Raw genomic sequence first — 26,752 nt, forward strand, 5'->3', positions numbered from 1 at the left:
ATGCCTTTTTCATTTATAAGAAATGCAAATGCGCAGACAGTAGCATTCATAGAATATGAGCTTATATTTATATTGGCAAGTCAGTAAAAGATACTCACAAATCATGGAATGTTACAACTAGAATTATGTATAGGCAAGGAAACTGAGGCCTTGAGAAGTTTGAGGTTTTTTAGTACAGCTGAGATTTTTTGACCTTAAAGAAGGATTTCCACTTCTCTATACTTTTGCTATTATTCCATCATTTCAGTTCATGTGTGACTTTTTGTGACTCCTTTTTGGGAGTTTTCATGGCACAGATTGAAATTGCTTGCCATTTTCTCCAAAACGTTTTACAGATGAAGAAACTAAGGCAAACAGAGTTAAGTAACTTGCCCAGAATTATATATCTAGTACAAAGCTTCTTAAATTATGGGATTGCTTGCATAACTGAATGTGGGAATCACAAAAATTTGACAACAGTAAAAAGTATCAAATATTCCCCCAAAATGTAATTTTATATGTAAAAATAAAGAGGCACATCTATCTCATTAGTATGCAGATTTCTTTCATATTTAATAAATGGCAAATCATATATATGTATATCAAAGAATTGTTTTAAAATACATTTCTGTATGACTTATCATCAGTAAATGTTTAATTTGTATTCCTATCAAAATTTCTTGGGCAAAAAGGGGTTATAAGTGAGAAAAGTTTAAGAAGTCCTGATCTGGTAAGTATCTGAGGCCACTTTTTTTTTTTTTTTTTGCTGAGGCAGTTGGGGTTAAGGGACTTGTCCAGGGTTCAATGTCTGAGGTCAGTTTTGAACTCAGGTCCTCCTGACTTCAGGGCTAGTGCTCTATCCACTGGGCCACCTAGCTGTAGCTGCCCCGTGAGGCCATATTTGAACTCAGGTCTTCTTGACTCCAAGCCCAGCATTATATATGCCCCTTTTCTATACTGCCTCTCTTATTTTTTTGAATTTTAAAAGTCCTCTATACTGACCTAGTGAAAAGTGAAGACTGATAGATGCCAATTAAGTTATAATTTAATACCATTTATTGTTTTCAATATAGGCACTTAATAACCCATTGTGAAGGAGGAAGATGAATTAATGGAAAATAATTTTTTTCTCTTTATACTGAGGCTCTCAGTTTCTTTGAATGTCAATCTGATTGCTCTTTAGCAAAGGCAGGTAAAATCAGTAACAATATTTATAGTTAGGATATCAAACTCTTTATTTTACTGACTTATCCAGCAGTATAACAGACAATTGAACTTTGTTTTACACATAGCTAATCTGGTACAACATGAAAGTAAGTTGTTTTTATGTCTTGACCAACCCTGGAAATAGATGCCATGTTTCTTGGGAAAATTTATCTGTTGTTTTCTAAATTTAATTTGTTTTAGTTAGTCAAGATCTCACCCTTCTGCTCTATCCTACCACATGCCCTAACTGAAAACATAGAAACAAAACCCATTACAAACAGATTTCCACGTTGACCAGCTCTAAAAACAGTCTTTCATTCTACATTCTCGATCGGGAAGTAAATAGCATGTTTTCATCATTAACCCTCAAGAATTCTGGCTGGTCATTATGCTCATACAAGTTTATCACAGTAATATTCCATCACATTTACATGCTATAATCTACTCATCCATTCCCCAATTTATGGACACCGCATCACATTACCCTCAGATTATTGCTACTTCAAAAAAAGTAATAAATATTTTCTATATCCTTGTATTTTGGCTTAGCACTAATCCTTCCCTTAACCCTCCTTCCTTCTTATTCCCCTTTTGTCCTCTTATCCTTTTCCAGTTGCATCTAAGTTATTCTTGGCTGTGAGCCCTTATTCTTGCCTTCTAGAATTCTAAGTTTTTTCTTTATAGTTGTGGCTACTAAATCACGGGTGATTCTTATAGTGTCTTCTTGGTACTTTCTGCCTACCTATGTTATCTTTTCTCTAAATTTTGTCATGATATTTCTGGGAGTTTTCATTTTAGGATGAATTCTTTTACTTTTACCTCTGATCCTAAAATCTGGGCAATTTTCTTTTAAGATTTAAAAAAATATGCTATATAGACCACTTTATTGTTGATGGCATTCAAGTAGTCCTATGATTTTTAATTTTTTTCTTCCTCAATCTTTTTTTAGATCACTTTTCTATTTTATACAGATTTTTTACTTTATTAAAGTAAATTTATTGTCTCATGGGATGCTTGGCTTCTTTTAGTTGACTAATTTGGGGGGAGTTTGTATGGGCAAGGTCTTATACTTCTTGTTCCAAGCTACTAATTCTCTTTCCAATTCTTTCTTCCAGAGTTCTCATTTGTTTTCCAATTTTTCCTCAAGCACCCCAATTACATTTTTTGAAATTAATTCTTGCTTCATGTTTTGCAGTAATTTGGGTTGAATTTGTACCCAAGTTATTGGGTTTTTTTTTTTTTCTCCCGAGGCATTGCTTGCAGATTTTGGGAGTCATTCTTCTGTTTTTATAACTTGAGCATCCCAGCAACATAGTAGTTCATAATGATGAGGTTCTTCCCTTGTTTGCTCATTCTTCCAGTTTGCTTCTTGACTTTGGATTTGATTTGAGCTGGGCTTTACACCTTTCTGGAGGAAGGATCTGGGCTGGTCCTACTGTAGGGGACTTGCAGTCTTCTGATTGCTGCTTCCCTGGTTGGAGCTCTGCGAGCTCTTCACCTGGGTTTAGGTCTTGTACAAGAAGACAGGTGGAAAATTCATACCCTCCCAGATAACAAGAAAGCCCTGTTGGCTCAGAGCGGCAGAATTATAGGCTCCTCTTAGGTTTGAGATTCATGAATTGGTTATTCCTCAGCAGATGCTTTAATTAAGAGCCTGCTTTCTTCCTTAGGGTCTGAACTAATTCTTCTGCTGGCTTCTGCATTTCCTTCCTTGTCTTCCTACCTACCTATGACCTCCCTATTCAGGGATATCACTCCCATGAGTAATTCTTCTCAGTCTTCCCTGGGTATATGACCTAGAACTGGACATTGGGCAGTTCTAGTCGCCCACATGCAAAGTTTCACAAACTTTGGCACCTGTCCCTGTTGCAACGCTCCCATAAGTCTGGGGATGCTCCAGTATAGTTTTGCAACTACTTCTTATCTTGATGTTCAGTCTCTCCCCAAATGTTGCAAGGTTCCCTTCACTCTGGACCCAGTGAGTCTCCAGTGTCCTCAGACCTCCCTGTCCAACTTCAGTTAGGAAAATGACTATGACTTTGTCTTGATTTTCCATCAGGATTTGATCTGAAATACCTTCTAGATCTGCTTGAGGAAGTTGGTAGAGGGGAATTCATAGCACTGCTTCCTAACTTTTAGCCATCTTGACTTTGCTCCTTACTCTGATTTAATTTTTACAAGTCCTTAGATACTTATCACTAATTGATCAGTGAAATAAGGTTTGAGATATCAGGGTTTTAGTAGAACATTGTTTTTGTTCTTCTGATGTTCTCAATTGTATTCCCTCTATTTTTTCTTGCCTGCTTTCCCTTTCAGGGGAGAAAGGGATGGAAAAGAAGGGAAATCTAGATGGTATTTCCAGATGAGTTAATATCTCAAGATTGCTTTGGAATCAGGGCTCCAGACTGGTTTGAATTCCTCTCCCTTTGCTTTGCTGTCCAGTGTATTTGTCAAAATGTTATGTTCAGTCCCTGATATAACTCTGGTATGAAGGATAAAAAGGTTATTGATGCTGTCTGTGAGCAACATTTCAAATACCATTTTTGTAGTACCATTGTGCATCAAAAACGAGCCCAGGGACTGAGATGTATCATATGATGCTTACTCTTAGAAGTCTCTATCTTTCCCAGCTGTAAGGAAGGATTAAGCAGGGCCTTCAAGGATTGTTAGTCTTTTTTAAGAGGAGGAAGAGAGGATAAAATATGTCAAATTTTAAGGGTACTAGAATTAGAATCAGGAGGCCTTAATTCTACTTCTCCCCATCCCCAACTCAGACTTCCAGACACTAACCTGGGACCATTTCCATGTCACCTTCCTCTCTAAGACTCAGTTTCCTCATCTGTAAAACAGCGATTAAAATACTTGTAGTGTACAGCTCAGTGGGTTGTTGTGAGTAGAGTGCTTTGTAAAATTTTGTAAAAGGAATCTTAAATTCTATATAAATATATTATTATTTCATTTAATACTTTTAATATTCATTATATTATATAATATGCATATATAATATACTGTTCATTATATTTAATATTCATGTACTGGTACTGCTACAGACCAGTTAGGTGGTACAGAAAATAAAGTGCCAGGCTTGGAACCAGGAAGACTTATCTTCGGGGTTCAAATCCAACCTCAGATGCTACAGGTTATGGGACTCTAAGAAAATCCCTTACTCTTGTTTGCCACAACTGAAAAATGAACTGGAGAAATAGATGACAAATATCTCCATTGTCTTTGCCAAGAAAACCCCAAATGGACTCATGAAGAGTTGAACACAACCGAATAACTAATACTATTGTTTGTATTTTTAGCCTTTGGAAAGGCAGGATGACATAGTTGATATAGGTCTAAGTCTCCAAAAGAACTGGGCCCAGATCCCATTTTGATACTTTCTACCTATGAGATCTTGAACAAATCACTTAATTTCTCTGAGCCCCAATTTCTTCATCTGTAACAAAAACAGCCTAAAGTATCTTTTACCTCTAAATTTGATTCTATGATCCTTTATGTGTCTGTTTTCTTAATTGTATTTACCATTTAGGCAAAGAATCATGACTTGTTCTGTAGAGCTCCTAGTATAGTTGCTGTGTGCAACTATCAAATTTTCAATGGAGATATTGGTGTTGAACTTTTCAAACTAGTATTGAGAATAAAGGTCTCTGATTTTTTAAAATATCTGATAATTGGGGATAGGGAAATGTTAAGGGAAAAAAGAGAAAAATTAAAGTAACAGAAGTCAAATTTTTATTGATATAAGGAAGATACTATTTGGGAAATCTTGTAGAATGTGAGGGGGGGAGGGGGAAGTGCAACTGTCCTCTACCCTTATATCACTGCTTATACTATAATCATTACTTTTGGTATATTCAGTCAATAAATATTTACTGAGTGCCAGGTACTGCACTAAATGTTAGAGATACAAAGAAAGTCAAAAAACAGTCCTTTCCCTGAGGAATTCACAGTCTGCTCATAGCAGCTACTATGCAGAGCAGATCCTATTTGCTAAAGAACTAATACAAAGAACTAAATCTATCAGGTCTCTATTTTTTTATTATATCTGGCCTGGAAGTTGTATTTATGTATGCTTCTGTCACAAATATCCAGATACACGAAAGTATCTCTCCTTTATCTTTTTTTTTTTTTTTCTATTGACACCTATCACTGTTACAGGGTCTAGCTTTTTCTAAGTTTCTCTTTTATCCATCAGCTATGTCTGTAACTATCTTAACTGCTGCATAAGAAGCCAACCTTTCTGTTTCCTTTCTTCTCCCTGGAAAGGCAACTACAATTTCTCCTTGTACCATTTGACAAATGAGTTTCCAATTGGCAGCATAAATCTTGTTAGATAAATGGGAAGATGAACAGATCACTGACTCCTGTCATCTTCCCCCTCTCTCATCAGAAATGGAGGTCTGAATGTTAAGCTTTTAAATTTAACCAGTGTGCAGCCGCTAACTCTGCTCATTACATTCATCCAGTGAGTTATAACCTTGTCTATCTTATTCTCACCATTCAGTTTACCGTATTTAGACCCAAACTGTATGTGTAGACTTTTTTTTAAACTCTTTTTTTCCCCTTCATTCTCCCATCCCCCTGAAAGATACAATTGCGGGCACATATATTTGTGTATGTATGCATTGTATGTGTGTATAAATACACACACACATACACATACACACATATGTACATATACATATATGTAGATATCTATAATTATACACATATACATTTGTGTGTGTGTGTGTGTGTATACACATACAAGACTGTACTATACTTATTTCCACTTGTCTTCTGTTTTTTCTGAAGGTGGATAGCATCTTCCTTCATAAGTCCAACTCTTTCCACATTTTTCTAAATCCACCAGTTCATCATTTCCCACACCACAGCAATATTCCAACTTGATACTATCTAATTATTTTATATTATTTTTTTTAAATGATGAATATGACTGACATATTTGTGGTTTCCCTATTTTTCTCTTTTGATTTAATCTATTTTAGCTTTAATTTTGTGTGAGATCATGCTTTTTTTTAACATAATAAATGTTATCTGTGGTCTTTATTTTATGTTATGTTGTTTCTCTCATTTTTATAGCATTTCCTGAAAGAAACATATTGTTGAGTTCAGATTTTTAATCTACTATATGCTTCCATTTTATGGATGAATTAATCCAATTCACATTCTAAACTATAATTACCATTTATTTTCCTCTTTCCTATTTTCCTTATTATCCTTCTCTTCTTATTCCTATCCCTTTTCACTCTTCCTCTTAATTTCTAAACCCCTCAGAGAGACTATTCCTGAATCTCCTGATTCTTTTACTTTACTTCTACCCCCTACCTTGTCCTTCTATTACTTAACTTACCGCCCCCTCCAAGAATCCCATCATTATCCTTTCTTCTCACTCTGTCTCTTTGCTTTCTTATTTCTCTCTGACTTTAGAAGATTTCTATACCCTTCCAAATACATATATGGCTCTTTATTCCATTCCCATTAATCTATACCCTCTACTGTATTCTTCCCCTTATCCTATTACCTCACCCTCTTATTTCTTTGTAAATTTTATTCTCTTCTAAATGTGTATATTGTCCCTTTAACCCAGATCTGATTTGAGTAGGGTTCCCTCTAAAAAGAAATCCCTTTTATCTTCTCCTCCTTCCCTTTAATTTCTTTCTGAATTTAGAAGACTTTTATATCTATCTATATCTGTATTGTGTATGTATTGTTCCCTCTTTAACTCATTCCCAGTGAGAATAGGGTACTAGAATTAATTCTTATTATATGATCTCATAATTCTCTATATAGCTCATAATCACCCAATATTCAGTTTTACTGGAGAATATGAAATCTAGCCTATTTAATAGATGCTGGGTTATACATTGACATCACACTTAAGATACTGCTATGGAAAAGTTTTGAATGTACCTGAGGAATATCTCGTTTGATCATGTCCCATGTCTGTGCAGATTGTAGTCATTCAGCCTTTGCATGAGAATCTCCCAAGAACAGCTACCCTTGACTTCTGAAGGTACTTCTTTACATCAAATCTAGCTCACTGTAATTTCCCCACACTGTTTTCATTTTGGGAACAAGCACTAATTTAATTCTTTCTCTATGTACAAACTACCATGTTTCCCCTCCCTCTTCTCTAAAATAAACATCCCAAACCAATTTGTTATCCAATTCTCACATAACATAAATTTAAGAGCTTTTATCATCCTGGTTGCCTTCCTATGAATACTTTCTAGATTATTAATAAAGAACTGAACATAACACTGAATACAGTAGTAGTTAATAACAGTAAACACCAAATATGTTTTTTAATTTATTCTACGTACAAGATACTATTAGTGATTGAGGATGTAAAGATTAAATCTTGGCCTTGAATACTTTACAGTCTGTTTGTCCATATGTTTGTTGTATGTGTATTACAATAACTGTAGAAATTAGTATACACTCTAATAAATTCCCCATAGTTAGTATCTAGTTCCAGATAGTCACATTTCATCTTTTGTTTTAGTTCAAACTTATTTCACAGCCTAACAAAGTAGATACATAATCTACCCAAATTGCAGATTAGAGTGTATTAAATATAATGGAGAGGTCTTCACAAAAGTACTACAAGAAATACTTTTTGAGAGGGAAAATGATCTACATGTGTAAAAACATTTATATCAGCTCTTGTGATGGCAAGAAATTGGCGGTTGAATGGATGCCCATCGATTAAATGCTTTTCAAGTATAAATATCCATCAGATATTTGGAGATAAAGGACAGAAGTAGAGGGCTTAAATGTAGATTTGAGAGTCATCTGCATAGAACTGATATTTGAATCATATGAATTAATATCATTTTCAAGCAAGAGGGTGTAGAGACAGAAAAGACACAAATAAAGTACTTTGAAAAATATTCATGTTTAAGGGACAGGAGAGTAATGAGCCAATGACGACAGAAGGGACTTTTAAGATAGAAGGGAGCATTATAAATATATAGTCTTATGGAAGCCAAGAAAGGAGGAAATGGCCAACAATATCAAACGTTGCAGAATAATTGGGGGCAATGAGGGCTGAAAAATGGCCAGTGATTTGGCAATAAGAACATCATTTTGTGACCTTGGAGAGAATAATTTCCTTTGAATAGTGTACAGAGAAACCAATAAAACTGAACAATTTCCATGCCATATAATTTTACTTCATAGAATATTAAGTTCAAATTTAGTGGCACAAATGGCAGACTACAATATGATTCCTTTTTTATTACAAACTTCCAAGCAGTTTTTCATCATGAACTAATGTGTTATTTTGTGGTAAATACTCCTCGAAAAACCCATTACTCTAGAGGAAGCAGTATTGAAATTCCCTTCAACTCTCTATTTTTGGATTATTTTAAGGTATGTTTTATATTGGAAGAAGAGGTTCACTGAGCAGCCTATCACAGATTTCTGTAGTGTGATAAGAACCAATTCCAAAGCTCCATTTGGTAAGTATGCCACTTGGCTTTTTTCTATTCCTTTCACTCCAAGAATGCAAAGTAATAATCTTGGGATCTTAAACTAGATTTGTACTTAATTTCATAATAGCTAAAAATTGAATAATTTTGCTTGTCTTGCCCAATTTGAAAAAGACTAAGAAAGAACTATATGCCAAGATTAGTCCTTTTAGATATATATCTATAGATAGATATAGATATACTCTGACACACACACATATATATATATGTGTGTGTGTGTGTGTGTATACATATTTTTTAAAATAAATCTTTTGAGGAAAAAAATTAGAAATATTTATTTCTCATTTGTCTTTCTGATCTCTCAACAGAAGAGCAAGATGATTATTTTTTATTATGTGATGTTTTACCAGAAGATAGAATTCTTAGAGAAGAACTACAGAAACAAAGATTGGTGAGAATTTTGTTTTTATTAGTGCCATTTGGTTTTGGGGAAAGACCCAAGTATTAATGAACAAATGTATTAATTCTTACAATGATTGAAGTAGTTTGTCTTAAAGCTCCACACAGAAATTTTGGTTTTATCTTTTTCCCATAACTCAGATAACAACATCACTCATTTCATTTCAGTGTAACTTTAACTGCCTGACACATGCTAGGGATTCAGTAGTCATGGAAAAATGCCCTAAGCTAACATTGAGTTGAATTGATTACTCTTTTGGTCCTCCTCTCCTTTCCCTGTAATATGCTGTGCATTAATGCTCCCTTTATTCCAGTCTACAAATTAAACATATGGCTCAATAAATATGGTATCATTTTTAATGTTTAGAGATTACTATTAGGAAGATTAATTTTAATTCCTTCAAAATTACTTCTTTTTCTACCATAATCTAAGATTCTATGATGTCAATAAAAAAAAAAAATTTAAGGAAGTGTTTCATTTTTTAAAGTTAATTAGCTATAAGCTAACAAATTAGGAAAAGTAAAATATTCTGTAAAAAATATTTATTTTTCCCATTTTCTTTTTAAACTCATCATCTTTTTTTCTAAAATCAGTATATCTAGACTATTAAATTAGCTATTATCCACATATTTTCCTTATATTCTTTCCATGCTGTTCTGTGTCTTTTTCCAATTGTACCATTTGACATTGAAACAGAACCTCCCCAAAAATGACGAAAGCAAGTTAGGGTTGGGTTTTGGCAAAATGGACATAAGGAAAAAAAAAAAAAAAACAAGAGAATGAAGGATTCTCTGGTACTTCATAAGGATAGAATTAAATCGGCCAGTTGCAAGTATATTTAGAAGGTACTAAAAGAATAGTTTAAATGGGAAGTTCTTGATGAAGGCTAAGATCAGGTTAATAGATATTATGATCAGAGAACAAGAGCCTCAAGTGTTGAGATGTGGAAGCAGAAACATTGCCAAGTGGTAGTAAAATCAAGGTATTGCTCTGTTGGCGAGTAACTGAAGCAGAAGGAGATAAAGATCACTGGAGAATGCAGAGCTGTGAGGTCAGAGTACCATATGGATCATTTAACTGTTTTATTGAAGTTCTGAGGATTAAGGCACAAGGTAGGGAAAAGAAAGATGAGCCTCATGGGGAAATTAACCTTTAAAAGAATAGAAATAGAATGATAGGTCAGTAGAGTGGAAGTGATGCTTAGGGAAAAAAGAGCAGATCAACCCACCTTCATCCATTGTGTTTAGCAAAATGAGAAATAGAAATTTCCACTGAAGTAGAAGGTAGTGGATCTTGTGTCACCTAAACAAAGTCAGATTTTGGTTAAGATATTGAAACCATATTTTTTGACTTCTCTCTTTTCCAAAAAAATGTCAAAGTAATATAATTATGCATTAATGATTTGACACATGGCTTGGTTCCCCTACTAACACTAAAATAGGGAACTTAAAACTGAACATGGAAGTTTAAAAAGCAACATGTACTAATCTATGCATCTTCTCTACTGATATCCTAATTTAACATTCACCCAAACCATATGGTCACTACTTCTGATCAATAATGGTAAGCCCCATCTTCTTGAATTACTAGAATTCATGCCAGTTGGGTACATAAAATATTTCCAGTGTTTCTCTAATGTTTGCACTGGAAATTTTCATGTTCAATTCAATTGCTGGTAGCAATAAACATTCGTTGTTTATGAGCACTCAGCAGTGAAATATAACTTTTATTTAAATTAGAGAAGAAACTACAGTTGAATTCTGTGTGATTTAAAAAAAACATCTCTTAAAAGCTCTAAAACATCTAAACATCTAAAACAAAAAAACATCTAAAAAAGCTCTCTTAATGGTAGCAATAAATATTTTATCAATATTTTTAACCAATTTGACAATTTTCTCTGTTGGAGAAAAAGACAATGTTTTTTAAAGAAATGGAGTTTCAGATATTCCTACCCTGTCCCAACCCCAATAAATTATACACCTCTTAAAGAATAGATTATCAAAATCTTGTCTCGTGCTAATTTTTTTTTAGCATTTTTACTTGGCTTGATATACTTACACTAGAGCTGGCTTATGCTTTCTCTGTTTTGTCTACAAGATAAAGCTATTTTAAAATAGTTAATGAGAGTATTTAAAAAAAAAAAAAGTAGTACACATTTATCTCTTCCTTTCCTTACTTCACACTAGTTTGAAACAACAAGTCAATCAAGTGTTTATTAAATGCCCCCATGTGCTAGGCTCTATGCTATGGAGTAGGGACACTGAGATGGGACAATGTTGGAGAACAGCAAGCAGACCAATTTGGCTAGAGAATAAAGTGCATAATGAGGAGTAATATATGATCAACTTAGAAAGATAGACTGCACCAAATTGTGAAGAATGCTGAGGAATCTGTAGTTGATCATGGGGAGACTGGGGAGTCACTGAATCTTCTTGAGCAGGAGATGAAAGCTTTAGAAATACCATTTTGATAGCCAAGCAGAAAAGAGATTATAGAGGGAAAGCACCAGATTCAGAGAGAAAAATCAAGAAGCTATTGTAGTAGACCAAGTGAAAGGTGATGGTACGACATGAAATTTATTTACTGATGTGGCAAACAGTAGAATTCCATTTCACAATGAATGGGCAGCAGTGTTTCTCACCTGCTTTTCTTGAATAATAATTGTAAACAATTGTGCAAAAAATAAAATTATCATTGGGAGAGAGATATTGATATTCAAACCACTTGATTTGTTGTTCAGTCTCATCCATTCTTCAAAACTCCATTTGGATTTTTCTTAGCAAAGATACTAGAGTGGTTTGCCATTTCCTTCTCCAACTTATTTTACAGATGAGGAAATGGAAACAAACAGGGCCAAGTAACTTGCCCAGGGATTTGTCTCAGGCCAGATTTGAACTCAGGAAGATGAGTTTTCCTGATTCTAGACCTGGCACTATATTTACTTCACCACCTAGCTCACCAAACTTCTGGATGATTATGATTTTTCTTCCCTTCCCAAGGAAACAAACTTAAAACCAATATAAGTTGTGAATATTTACCAATTTGCCCAGAGTATAAATTTAGCATGAAAGACCCCTGTCAGATTAGTAAGTTCTTTGAGACCTGAAACAATTTCATTTTTATGTAGGTATCTCCTATATCAATCCAATCACTTACACATAGTACTTAAGTATTTGGTGTTTAATTTATTCTTTGCCTACAAATAACCAGATTCTGTTTCCTTGAGTAAAAGATAAAAGCCACTTTTCTCCTGTTGCTGATTTTTTTTTAAATCAGGTTTCTTATTGATTTCCCTATACTGGAAGAAAACAAATTACTAATACTCTCGCGCCTGAGAGTCTTATATTTCTTTTTAAATTCAGCGATACCTTCCAAAGTTGTAGGGTATCTTTAGAGAACCCCTGGAGCTGGAGTTGACCTTAAGCTACCTAACAAGTTATTTTTCTTCTAGACAGTATTGTGATCCAATGGTTGTGATCATGGTCTTAGAAATCTTCAAGGAGAATAGATCACATTCTTCTAGTTTCTCTTAAATTCTACTTTTATTCATGCAGAATTTCCCTCAGTTTTTTCTTCAACCAGAAAAATGAACTCAAGCCCTAGGATTTCTCCTGGCTTGCAAGATACTTGTATTTTCTTCCTTCCTCCCCCCAACCATTATATAGACCCACTTTATTTAAGCCCCGAAGGAAGCCAATCATTTAACTCTCTGTCTCCCACTCTCCTTGTTCACACTTCTTAGATGTTCAGCCCACACTCGCCTTTGCCTCTTCCCTTCGAGTCACCCCAGTGAGTCTCACAGAAGAAAGGAAAATATGGTCTTTCTCTCCTGTGTAGCAAGCAGATGGCATCTGCTTCTAACATTATGATTCCAGAAAGGGTGGGAGGTATTGATGGCTTTCAAGAAGGTGAGATATTAGTCAGATCATATCACATGTATGTCAGGCACTTAGCATCCAGTTAAGCAATCCTTTGCTAGTGGGTTTTGGTTTGGAACCAGTTGGCAATCTTGGTAACCAGCAGAAAACTGACTTTCTCAACAATTCTGTGTCATTTCTGTGCTTTCTGTAATTACTGTCTAGGAAACCTGAGGCAAGAGTGAAAGAACATTGCACTCTGGATGTTACTTTTTTTTTTTAATTGATTTAAATCTTTCCTGACATGGCAGGGCTTGCTTTATTTTAGGTGTTTTACTTTAGGTAATTAATGCCTCCTGCCTGTACCCAGAATGCTAAGGAATTGAGTTTCAACATATCAACTACTGGCAGAAAAATAGGAATGTTGCGCCTGTGCTGTTTTGTATTGCTCAATACTTGAAGGGGAACCCCAAGAAAAAAAGTTGACTTTCAGGAAAAGCTTCCTTATTGGAGATTGTGCCTAAAATATTTAAGAAACTCAGAGGTTGCTGTTACCCTGAAAGTTGAAGGATGTTACTCATCAGCATCCAAAGACAAAATTGGGTCACAATTTCATTTTTAACTTGTGAATCTAAATGCTGATGTCCATCAGTATTTGAGACTTAATGAGTATTTACTGACCATTTTTTGGTAAATGTTTTTATGTTGTGTTATCTCTGGTAGAATAGAAAACGCCATGGTTATTGTTGCTTATGCTTTTATTTACTGATGGTGATAGGTATTAGGTCTTCTGCAAAGGATACCAAATCATTCACTGAATTTTAAAAAATTAATGTTATTAATTAATAATTAATTTAAAATAATTAATAAAAATTAAAATAAAAGTTAATAATTAATTAAAAATTAATGCTCCTCAACTCAGAAAGGTGAAAGATGCTGAGAGGATAATTAATCTACCTCTACTGAATTGTAGGAAGAACAGGAGGAAATAGTTTTATTTTATTGCCACAGAGATTGCCCATATCCCTTTGAATTGTAAAATGTTTTAAACTAGAGCCCTAGGCTTGGAGTCATAAAGATCCCTCTTTGAAGCCAGCCTTGGCAGAGCTTTACTAGCTATATGACCCTTGGAAAGGCAGTTGGCTTCTTAGGAGCTCAGTTTCCTCAAATGGACTATATTGAGGATCAAATAAGAAATAAGGTCTTTGAAAATCTTAGGCACTATACAAGTAGGAGATGCTGTTATTATTATCGCTATTAATATCATTCTTCCTATCTTTTTTGACAGTTGAGAAAGAAATAATCTAAAGCCATGTTATTAGTCTAATATTCTTTAAAATTTCATGTCTTTGGGCTAATGTGCAAATGGACAGAATGACCATTTTTTGTAATTAAATAAAAGTATAGACATAGAAGCTTGTCTTCCATTGATTTGCTGGAACCACTTTGAAGATAAATCCAATAGGAGATGCTAACTACTTTAGTAGCAGTAAGGATTACAGGGATGAGATGCCCCTCATCCTATTGCTGGAGAGTTTTCAATTTTTCATTGAATTTCAATTCAAAACCTTTGTTAGATTTTTATGTTTTAAAGGCTTTTCATTCCATGTGCTTTCAGGTATAGCAGTATCTAGTAAATAAAATTATTTATGAATGAGTGCTAGGTCCAGGCATTTATAGGTAATATTTATTTATAATGATCCTCTGAATCCAGTAGAATTGATTTGTTGAATTCTCGGGGATGTTTTGGAAACTGTATTTGTGGTATGGGGCAGCTTAGTGGCACAGTGACTGGAACTCCAGGTCTGGAGGCAGGAAGACCTGAATTTAAATACAGCTTAAGATACTTATTAACTGTGTTACCCTGGCTGAGTCATTTAACTCTGCCTCAATTTCCCCATCTGTAAAATGAGCTAGAGAAGGAAATAGCAAACTATTACAGTATTTTTGCTAAAGAAAACCGCCAAATGGGGTCACAAAGTTGAATATGACTGAAATGACTGCACATTTGTGGTAGAAAATTTTTATCTATTACGTTTTAAAGGATAGTGAACTTCTGATATATAATTCTTGGTGTGTGGGGGAGTGAATTTTATGGGGTTCTCATCATTACCAATTTATTTTTACCTAATAACATAAGATTTGTACTCTTTATGATATGGGCTATCACAAACAGTTATTATTGTAACATCCTTCTACATTTTACTACAAGCAAATGGATATTTTATACTTGCTTAAATAATTGTAAATAGTATATAAAGGTTATCATGATAGCTGTGGATGTTTGTACCTTGCATGCAATTCACCTTCAATGAATATGTATTAGCTTTTTTATTTTATACAAGTGGTACTCATCTATTAGTGATTCTTTAAATGCCCTTTCTCAAAGCTGAGGGCTGGTCTAGCTGACCACTCAAGATTCTTTACAGAAATTTGATGTAATGAAACTTTCCCATTCTAGAGTGGGAATACAGTGGAGATTAGAGAATCTCTGAAAATCTTTAAAACACTTCTTTCTTTAATAGAGTTTTAAGTGTTAAATGGAATCTGCTGCTAGGTAAGTAAAAGTAGCTCTTGAATTTTTTCAAAGCCTTTTAGATAAATAGGTTATTTTACATTCACAAGAATCCTGGGAGGTTGATGCTATTATCCTTGTTTCACTGAGGAGGAAACTGAGGCAGACATTGGGTGATTTGTGCAGTGATTGAGGCTGGATTTGAATTTGAATCAGATAGTTTCTAGGGTCCTTCCTAGTCAATCAGTAAACATTTATTAATTGCTTCCCCTGTGTCAAACACTGTGCTAAACTCTGGGAATACAAAAAAAAAAAAAAAAAACAAAAACAAAGGACAGTCCCTGTCCTCAAGGAACTTCAAATTATTATTTTAGAAAATACCTAAAATCTCTAGGAAGAAGAATATTGACTCTACCTATAAAAGAGAAGTTGATTTCCCCCATTTTGAAAAACATTGCATCATCCTTGTATCAGTGACACCTCTGGCACTATTAAATGACACCCTGGTCAACAGGAAAAAGTGTGTTCTTCAAAAGGAGTTGGGAATGGAGTGTTCCATGGCCAACTGAAGTATATATCCTGAAGTGTCTATGCCCATAAAGTCAGTTTTTCCTATCTTTCCCAAACTATTTTGATTCATTCATACATGGATACTAGATGATGAGTTGGACTTTTCCAAAACCTTCCTTCATTTTGATTTATTGGGTTTAATCCCTTACAGATTTATCTCCCAGTTGCACAACTCACTTTGCCACAATACTAAGTTCTCAAAGGGAATATCTGACTCATAGTTTGCTATGCCTGTAGGTAAATAGCTCAGCATTTCTACACTCTATTTTTCTAAAGATCCTTTCATCAGAGTTTTTAATGCATTAGTGACTTTACCATTTGGTAAGCAGTCTGGACATTGGAATTGTAAACAAGTTATCTTAAAATAAGTCTGGCACTCTGTGACTCAGTTCTAGTGGCAGTACTTTGGGTAAGACATTTATTTTTTCATTACTTACTATTTTAATTTTCATATTCCCTCAGTTTAGTCATTTTCCTTTATCTTAGGCTGAAGAATCATAGTATTTTACTTTTTCCAATTACCCGTAAAGATAGTTTTCAATATTTACTTTTGTAAGATTTTGATTTCCAATTTTTTTTCTCCTTCCCTCTCCTCTTTTCTCCCCAAGATGTCTGATATTGGTTATACATGTACAATTATATTAAACATATATTTTAAAGGGTGGTAGTGATTGGCAGTTTTGTTTGTGGACAAGATTAGTGATTTCATTGATCTAGACAAGAGCTTCTAGTGAAGAATCCCCTCTATCCAATAAAAATTAATAGCTTCTTTGTAATTCGTATTATTCAAGTTTTTTGGGTCACTGAGAGATTAAATGGCTTGCTCATGCTGTGTGCTGAAGCTGTCTCTAGTTGTCTGATACTCAAGTGTTTCTGACTTTAAGGCCAATTCTCTATCTCCTGTACCATGATACCTATCAACATGGTGTTTGCTTAATAGTGTGACACTCAAAAAGCTCGAGGCACGTAATTTCTGGATACTTTAATCATGTTATTAATTATGTCAGCCCTTTAATATAAGGATGATAATTTTGCTGTCGCTCTCTTAGACCAAAGACCTTCCCATAACAGTGGGCTCACTGTTTATATAACCTTGGAAGAACAATCCACAGAAAAAGCCTTAAAAGAATTTACCTTTCAGCAATGGATTCTCAATTTCCAGTATTCTTTTATGTTTTCAAAATGGCAAAATCCCTTTACACAGATTGTTGTTTTGAAATATTTCTAAGTCTAGGCCAAAAGTTTTAATTCCGGAAACTATATTAAGAATCAAACTCTTGTGAAAATTCAGGCTTGGATCATCCTACCTTTAGAACTCAGCATCCATCACAAACAATTTTGTGAATATCTGGCTGTTATCAATATAAAATAAAAAATAGGTCAAGTCCATACTCTGCATTACGAGTTCCCATTTATGAAGTATGCTTTTAGCTTCACTTCAGCTTTTTTAAATTTAGAAAAATCATTAGACATATTAATACTTATAAAAAATTTTGGCAAGATAATGCCCAGATTCCAACAGCACAAGTTATACCAGTGTAAAAAGGCATAAAAAGATATTAAACCTACATCAGGAGAAGTAGCACCCTGAAAGGATCTAATAAATGCCCAAACATTTTGAAGTTAGGATCTATACTCTCAAGGTCAAGACAGAAAAGTTCTCAGTGATATTCACTGTTTTACATTGATGCACATCTTCCTGTTTTCCCTAAAATAAATCTTCAATTTGACTGTAATAAGTCAACCTATTTAATCACATCCCAAAAGTTCGAAATTTCCTTCAGCAGAATCTGCTATACATACAGAAATACTCATTTGTTCATGTGGAAGGATTGAGAAAATGAATACTATGATGAAAGGGTGGGTTATGTTACTATGTGGGTCTTGGGTAATGTGATTTGGATAACCCCAAATCTTGGTCAAAGAGACTTACTTAATTTCTATATCATCTCTCTGACCAAAGGGAGAATCCACATTTTCCTATACTGGTCTGAGCAAACACAATGAGCAGGACTAGCCTAAACTTAAAATTTCTTTTACAATCTTTTATTAGCTCTCAGTCATCCTGGCGGGGGGAGAGTCTTTTAGAGAGATTTTCCACACTGGTTGATTTCTGGATGAAGAAATAGAAAGGCTGGGGAGGAGAGGAGGGAGAGAGGGAATCTTGGTTCTGATTCAATAATTAGTTATTAATACAAGAGAGAAATAATTATTTGTCTCAATAGTATTACTAATTCAGAATGTTGCGACTGCTAACCAATTCAAGGAAGTTTAAAGAGCATGCCATACAAGGAACAAATGAAAGACTGAGAGATGTTTAACCCGAGGAAGAGAAAACTGTGAAATAGCTATTTTCAAGTACTTGAAGATTTGTCATATGGAATGAATATTAAACTTCTGCCTTTCCCCAGAGGGCACAATAAGAAAACTATTGATGGAAGTTTCACAGTCAGATTGAGGTATGATATAAAAGAAAAAACAACCCTGACAATTGAACTTTGCCAAAAGGAAAAAGCATTTTCTCAAGTCCTTCATTAGAGATCATCTATGGAAAATGAGATATTTGTTTAATATATTGTAGAAGATATTTTCATCCAGGCAAAGGTTGGATATGTTAGACCATGAGTTATAACTGACTCTCTTTTAAAAAAAAAATCTGTGTCATTTCACAAGTAGAGAGCTAGAGATGAGGGGGAAGAACCTGCCTTCTTCAAGGCGATTGAATGCAGGTTGGTGTTTAAAGGTCAGGAAGCACCTTGGCTAGTTCCCTGAACATTATATCATGTCTTTGCCCATTAGGATGTAAGCTACTTGAGGGCAAGTGACTGCCTGCCTTACTTGAATTTGTTTTTCCAATTCTCAGGTGCCTGGCACATGAAAAGCAAGTGCTTAATAATGATTTTTCATTCATTAGTTGAGGGAGAAACCATTGAGGGACTGCCCTTTTTTCTTTCTTTCTTTCTTTTTTTTCCTCACTCAAAGTATCTTATACATTCAGCCAGGAAAACCTCTGCTATATACCTAAAGTTTCTTTATCATTTCCTCTACTTTCAACTTGTAAATACAGAGGAGACTGGGCCCTAATCTCTTCCATGTCATTAAGTATATAGGCATAGGGTTCTTTACTGGTGTCCTTTAACTAGTACATCAATTGCTCTTTGAACTATACAATGATAGTTTTTCTCCAAAACTGCTTTGTTCTAAAATTTGATTTGATTTAATCAACTCCATTGATGAAGTTTGAAAAGGCAACATTTATGACCTTTTCATTTCTCAATTCTGTAATTCCATTTAAAAAAAAAAAAAAAACCTAGTCTCTCAAGCTTGTGTATGTTGTTAGTTTGGGATTTGGGGGCGGGGGAGGGCAGCGGTGTTTTTTAATTTAGTAAAGTCGCAGAACTCATGGATTTATGACTGAGAGGTCCATGTGTGTGTGTGTGTTTTAATATGGTATTTTTTTTAAAACAATATTTTATTCTAAAGTGATTTTTTTTAACATTTGCTGTGGGTGAAATCATTTGGCATATTAACCTTGCATATATTATTTTAATTGTCCAAATGACTCTATCTTATCTCCTACCAATAATATTATCAGAATCAGCTTAGAAGTAGTAGGCCCAGCCTAGTTTAGTCAAAATATTATTTTTTTAATACTTCACAACTATCCCATTATAATGACTAAATGTGGGCCCAGATAATAAAATGTACCTCCTCTCTTATGTACAGAGATAGAAAACTATGAGAATGGAACATTATGATAGTCTGACACAGAAGTGTCAGATTTAGTTGACAAGTTAGTTTTGCTGAAATGCTTTTTTTCTTTCTCTTTTACTATTTGTTATAAGGGATGGCTTGCTAGGAAAAGGCAAGAAGCTAAAAATATTTGAAAATTAAGGTGATCTAAAAATAAAAGATATGAATAAAAATTTTAAATATATTTATTTAAAACATTTCTATTTAAACATATATAAATGATTTAAATCATATACACACACAGACACAGACAGTTGGTCTAGTCTCAACTTGAAGACTTTTAAGAAAAGAACTCATTACCTCCTGAGGCAGTCCATCTCATTTTTGGAGAGCTCTGTTAAGAAATTTGCGTACACACACACACATACACACAGACACGCTTTTATACATATTTGTGTGTACATATATGTATATGCAAATATGCATGTGTATGTACACATATTTCCCACACCCATATATACTTCAAGCAGCCATGATTTTGTTGTGTTATTGTATATGTTACACCATACACTGAAACGGCCCTCTCCATCGCAGTAGATAGTTTTCAGAAGTTGCCATGATGGAATAATTTATCACTCTGTGGCCAAGCTAATGGATGGACACATGGTCTGTACTCAAACCCCATTGAAAGCTTTCTAGATCGGCAAGACCCTAAGAACCTTCAAAAAACCCAGCTATTTCAGCATGGTTTAGTAAGGCCTTGAAATAGGAATTTTTAAATTTTAGAAATGTGGATTTCTCTTATTCCTCTATTTCAGTGAAGAAATGGAATGGAGAAGAATTGAGGGCTGCATTAAGAGACTCATCTTCTAGTAATAGGAAGGTGATATTCCCATCATACCCTGCATTTGTCAAACCTAATCTGCTGTAATGGATTCAAGCCTTGATGTTCCTATTTAAGAATGACTTAATGAGGTAGAGAGTTTGCAGAAGAGCAGCAAGGATGGTAAAGGACTTTGGATCCACATTATTTGAGGATTGTCTGAAAGAATTATGTCCAGAGAAGAAAAGTGGAGTGAGAGAGCAATGTGGGTACAATAGCTATCTTCAGGCTTTAAGTGATCGTACTTCTTTTGTTTCAGTGGAAGTCAAAAAGAGACAAATTTAAGTTTAATATCAGGAAAAACTTCCTAACAATTAGAACTATCCAGAAGTGACTGCCTCAGGAGGTGAAGAGTTTCCTCTTTTTAGAAATCTTAAGTAGAGCCTGGATGAACACTTGTCAGGTCTATGATAGTGGCAATTCCTTTTGTGTATGAGTTAGACTAGATAGCTATAAAGGTCAGTTCCAACTTTCCAACTGTATGATTCTGTGAGACCTCGATTTTTATTCTGTACCTACCATTTGTAAGGCACCGAGAATACAAAGATATAAACAAAAATACCTCCTGTCCTCGAGTATAAAATGTACATGTTATAAATACAAAGCGCTGCCAGAAATAAGGGAGAGCATTGATTATTGGGGTGGAGAAGAATAATAAAGGCAATGTGTAAAAGGTGATTCCTGATTTGTTCCTTAAAAGAATGCATATATTCTAAAATATTTATAGCAGCTCTCTCTCTGACGTGATAAAGAACTGAAAATTGTAGGGATGCCCATCACCTGAGGAAATGGTTGGCTATGCTATAAGAAATGATGAGCTTGATAATCTTAGAAAAATATGCAAAGATTTGCATGAAATAATGAAAAGCAAAAATAGATACAATGAAAAGAACATTGTATATAGTCATAGCAATATTGTTTTAAGAATGACTTTGAGCAAATAAATCATTTTGACTATTACAAATAGCCAAATTAACTATAAAGGATATATGGGAAAAAATGCTATTTACATCCACAGAAAAAACTGATAAATAAAAATGTGTACAGAAAAATTTTACATAAACATATGTACCTATTAGTGTCTAATGGTAGCCATCTCTAGGATGGGTGGGGAAAAAATTTACATGATAACTTCATGTTAGAGTAAAAAGGAATAGCAAGTTATACATAACAGATTTGTAGTTTTATATGCAGTTATCTTTTTTTATTATACTATGTTACAAAAATGCTTGTTTTATTCCATAATTTTTTTTTAAAGGTACCTAGGAAAGGAAGAGAAAGAGCATTCCAAGCTTTGGGGTAGTCTGCAAAGGCTTGACACAAGAAATGAAATCTCTCATATGGAGAACAATTGCTTCCTATGTTCTAATTAATTCTGATTTGTCTAGAATGTGGAATGCATGAAAATAGTGTAAACTTAGTCTAGCAGGATAGATTGGGTTCAGGTTCTGAAGAGCTTTAAATGTTAAACACAAGAATACATTATCCTAGGGGCACCATGGAATTAACAAAGCTTTTTAAGCAAAGGACAACTCTATGGCAGGTAACTGTTTTATCACTTACAAGTGTTAAATTTTCTCCTCAAAATCAACCTGAAGTTATCACTCTGTGGCCAAAGTGCTGTCAATATATGTCTTGAAGGTATAACTGTGACCAAAAAGAGACTTAAGACCAGAAGTGGGAAAGAAGGATAAATGGAATGATTTAGATTCATTAGGTTATAAATTTAGGATTGGAAGGGACCTTTCAGACCAACTAGTTCAACCCTGTTTCCATCAGTGATAACACCCTACAGTCTGCCAATCACAAACCCTTTTAGTCCTTCATAGAGAGGCTAGATAAGCTCACTAAAAAAAAAAAAAAAACCCCAAAACCAAAAACAAAAAAACAGGTAAGGTATAGTAGACTTTCCTGTTTGAAGAAACAGAATTTAGTCTGAAAAAAAGGGAGGCTGTTCTCCTCCCACTTTCTAAACACATATTCTTCTAAATCTGTCAGTGTCCATCTCTAGAGACTGTGGTTCTATAAATTTGAGGTAAGGATGTTCCAAAGTGTTTGTCCAGAAATCCTTAGACCTCACAGGCATTTACTGGGCACCTTTTAAAGTGCTTCCTGTCCAAGTTCGGAAAGGCTTTTCCCATTCAGTAACATATCTTCTGTCTGGTAAACTACCTGGAGCAAGTATTATTTTAAACCCAGAACATCTCAGAATCAATGATCACAAAGTTTTTGTATAGTGTTCTAAGAGGATCTGTAAAAGGCCGCTTTGGGCTTGGCCTCTCTAAGATCCAAGTTTCAACCTTGATATGGTTAAAAGGAAGTAATTAGTTTGGCAAGTTCTTCTTTTAGCCATTTATACACTTCAGAAAAATTATTAAAGAGTTTTAAAAATTATTCTTTTCTACCCATGACAAGTCTAGGCCCAGAATTTGTCTACAAGAGTGAATTATGGGGATCAGTATCTTTACAAATCAGTAGAACTCACCAGGTTTATGAGTGAAGTATTATTGCTCAATGTAAGGAAATTCCTTTGTTACTGGGACCATTGAATCCATTTCATTAAAATAACTAACCATAACAAAGACAACATAAATTTTGTAAGCAGTGGGAATATTTCAGTTTGGTTTTAGAAAAACCCCTCTTTCTCTTTTGATGAACTGAATTGAGTAAAGGAGGAATATGAACATTTTTTAATATAAAAAGAATAACTGTCAGGGTCTCCAATTTTAAACTATTTAACCTCTCATGAAGTAATGATTAGACTTTATTTAACTGTAAATTTTTTTATTTTCAATTTATAATTATTTTCTCTCTCTTTTATCCCCATTCTTCCTCCAAAAAAGAAAATCAAAATAAATATGCATAGTTACCCAGCATGGTAACTACACATCTATAGTGGGAAGTTTGGGTCTCTTGAATTCAGGAGTTTTGAGATTAAATAGACCAATCTCATGTCTAAACCAACATCAGCACCAGCATGGTGAGTTCCAGGAACAGTGAGTCACGAGGCTGCCTTTCTGACCCAAAAAAATAAGAGAGTAGGTCACAGCTTTTGTGGTGATCCTTGGGGTGGGGTGGGGAGGAGGGAGGGAGGGAGGGAGAAGGAGAGAGAGAGAGAGTGTGTGTGTATGTGTGTGTAGGGAATGTCAAGTTTGTAAGTAGCCTCTGTACTTTTAACCTGGGAGAGATAAGACCTAGTTCCAAAAACAAACAAAAATATATTTTTTTAAAGTCCCATATTGACCATATCCAAAAAGATGACTCTTATTTTCTATAATTGGTCCATCACCTTTCTATTAGGAGATAAAGAGCATTCTCCATCCTTGGTCCTCTGGAATCATGGCTGATCATCAAGTTGACCAAAATTCTTTAGTATTTAAGTGTGTAACTCAATGACTCCAATATAAAATATGATACCTTTAGACACTTCAGTCCAATGCACTTAGGGGAAAGGAGGAAATGTCTACATGTTATTACTCTTTTCTGGAAGAAGCAAACATCATACAAAATTGCCTTCTTTTGAAGCAACTAGAAAGAAAACCACTTCTTTGTCAGGTTAATTAAGGTCTTAAAAGGATTTAAAAAAAAAAAAAAAAAAAAAAAGCAAAACTCAATGTAATACAGTGTTGCCACACCTGAAATTTCCTCCAAAGTTCTGTATAAAGACTCTCACATTCCATTTAAAAAGAGCTGCAAGCATATTACTTGATTTGCCTTAAATTTGCATCTTGAGTTCTTTTCTCAGAATTTGTTTCCATGGTAACAAATATGCCCACTGAATTTACTCATCTAACTGCACAATCAACATACAATATCTCAACATATACCCGAGATCTTTCAAATCATAAGGGTAGAGTATTCAGGCTGTCAATGACTTTATCTTTTCGCTAGAATGAAAACTTTACTCAATTCGTAAAAACTTCCTGAATTATTTTTTTATAACATAATAGCTTTCCTATTTTATAATATATAATGTTCTTTTTTTTTTGCATGTAATTTTTTTTATTTTATAATATTCTTAATAGGCAAGTTTCTTATTCTAGCAAATATCCTTTTAATGTTAAAATTAGGCAACATACAATTGATATGTATAAAATAAAAAACAAGGGTACAATCATGCCTACAATATTGATATGTAGAATGGTGACAGGGGAAATCATCATGAGAACAACTATAACTAAGTCTTTGCAGTTAGAGAATTCATCTATAGATGAATTCACATTTGCCTCCCCTAGATACGTTGTATATTTTAGGTAAACTGAGTGTTCCTTCATTTAGTGAGTATCTCTTTAAAACAAGGAATATGTGTGGTGTAGACAGTTGTTCCAGGTAAGACCTTGCCCTTAGAGAGTTTATAGTCTAACAGTGGCTCCCATTTACTAATTCTCAAACCTCTTGGGAATTCATGATGATGATCAAAGGGGTTTGTGCTAAAGATTCTTCAATGGCAACTTAAGTAATAAATGTTGCAAAATAGTAAAAAGAAACAGTAGTGAGGGGAAAAAAAAGTAGTAAAATAAATTCAAAATAAGTTGTATATTAAATTATCATTAGAGTTCACAATACATTTTTTATTATTGTTCAAAGGATTTGAAAAAACAAAAATCACTAGGAAGCATTGGTCTAGATTATGTGTATATTTAAAGGTAAATTCCAAGAGATTTTATCTGTAATACAAAACAGCACGTGTTAAATGGTACAAATTCAATACTTGAGGTTCTTGTTTGGTTGATGAAGGAAGACCTCATGGACCATGGCATTTGAATTAGATCTTGCTGGGCAAGTATGATTTTTTTTTAAGTGAAGTCATACAAAGAACAATCAGGATAAAAACAACAGAGTGAGCAAATTCATGTTCAAAGAAGAAATTGTACAGATTTATATGAGCTCAACTTTTGTGTTGGTAGTATTTGAAAAAAAAAGATTTGACACAATCTTGAGAGATTTTTCAGTATTAGGATAAAGAGTTTCAATTTAATTCTGTAGGCATTTTAGAGTCTTCCTTTAAAAAAAATTTCAGGTAATATGCATTTATTTTCTCTCCTTTCCACATCTGTACCCCAATTTAGATTTAAAAAATATATACCAAATATTCAGAGTTAAATAAAACAAATTCCTGCATCAGTGATGTTAAAAAAAAAAAAAATGTTTTTCCCAATCTGAAGCTTGAGTCCATAGCCTTTCTATCAGGTGGGTAGGTAGTTTCAAGGAAGTGCTTTATTTTTGGTCCTCTGGAATCATAGTTGCTAATTGCATTAATTAGAATTTTTAATACTTTAAAAGTTGCATTTCCTTGCAGTGTGGGTTGTTTTATATAAATTGTTCTCCTGATTCTGTTCACTTTACTCTTTAGGAGTTCATACAAGTCTTCTCAGTTCCCTCAAACCATCCTCTCAGCATTTTTCAGCTTGTTTATTTCTGTATGTTGTATACTTATTCGATTGGTTGACCTCTTCATGTTTTAACCAATATCAAAACATTTGGAGAATTAGTGCTTTGTAGTATAATTGGAGATCTTGTATTGATAATTCTACATTCTTTAAACTTTCCCCCCCATTATTTCCCTGAATATTCTTTCCAGATGAAATTTTAACAGAATTTATTAGGAAATCCTTATATTCCTAGTTGGAAGTTAATTTATGGCCCTTTCATTTTTTTTTCCCATGATGTTGGGTTATTTAGATTCTCTATTTCTTGTTCTGTTTATCTGAACATTCCGTATTTTTTGTAAATATTCATCTTTTTTTATTTTTTATTTTTTGCTTTTTTGGAATAGAGTTGGACAAACTTTTCTAATAGTGAGTAGAGATACTTTAAATCAACTAACAACTGTTTATTACCCCCCCTTTATTTTGGGCAATGTACTAAGGATTGGTTATGGTGTTTTAAGTATTTAATACTTAGATACTTAGACAAAAGTAAAATAATTCCTACTCTCGAGCAGTTAATTCTAACAAGGGAAACTGTATATATGTGTGTATGTTTGTTTGTGTGTGTGTGTGTGTGTGTGTGTGTGTGTGTGTGTGTTTGTTAACAAAATAGAAACAAAGTGATTTCAGGAGAGGGAGTTTCTAGCAACTAGGAGAATCAGAAAAGACTTCATGTAGAAGATGACATGTGAACTGAACCTTGAAGGAAAGTTGAGAT

General features: G+C 34.0%; 1 protein-coding gene across 1 annotated transcript in view; it reads left to right on the forward strand.

The window, feature by feature from the left end:
- Positions 1–26,752, forward strand: part of ZNF277 (zinc finger protein 277) — a 152,534-nt gene that overhangs the window by 80,851 nt on the left and 44,931 nt on the right. Inside the window, exons 3-4 of the mRNA XM_012550970.3 lie at positions 8,569–8,657; positions 8,996–9,078. Of these exons, the coding sequence (XP_012406424.1) occupies positions 8,569–8,657; positions 8,996–9,078 (172 nt within the window). The remainder of the gene's footprint in view (positions 1–8,568; positions 8,658–8,995; positions 9,079–26,752) is intronic.

This window comes from Sarcophilus harrisii, chromosome 5, assembly GCF_902635505.1.
Source record: "Sarcophilus harrisii chromosome 5, mSarHar1.11, whole genome shotgun sequence".
In the NCBI taxonomy this organism is placed as follows: Eukaryota; Metazoa; Chordata; class Mammalia; order Dasyuromorphia; family Dasyuridae; genus Sarcophilus; species Sarcophilus harrisii.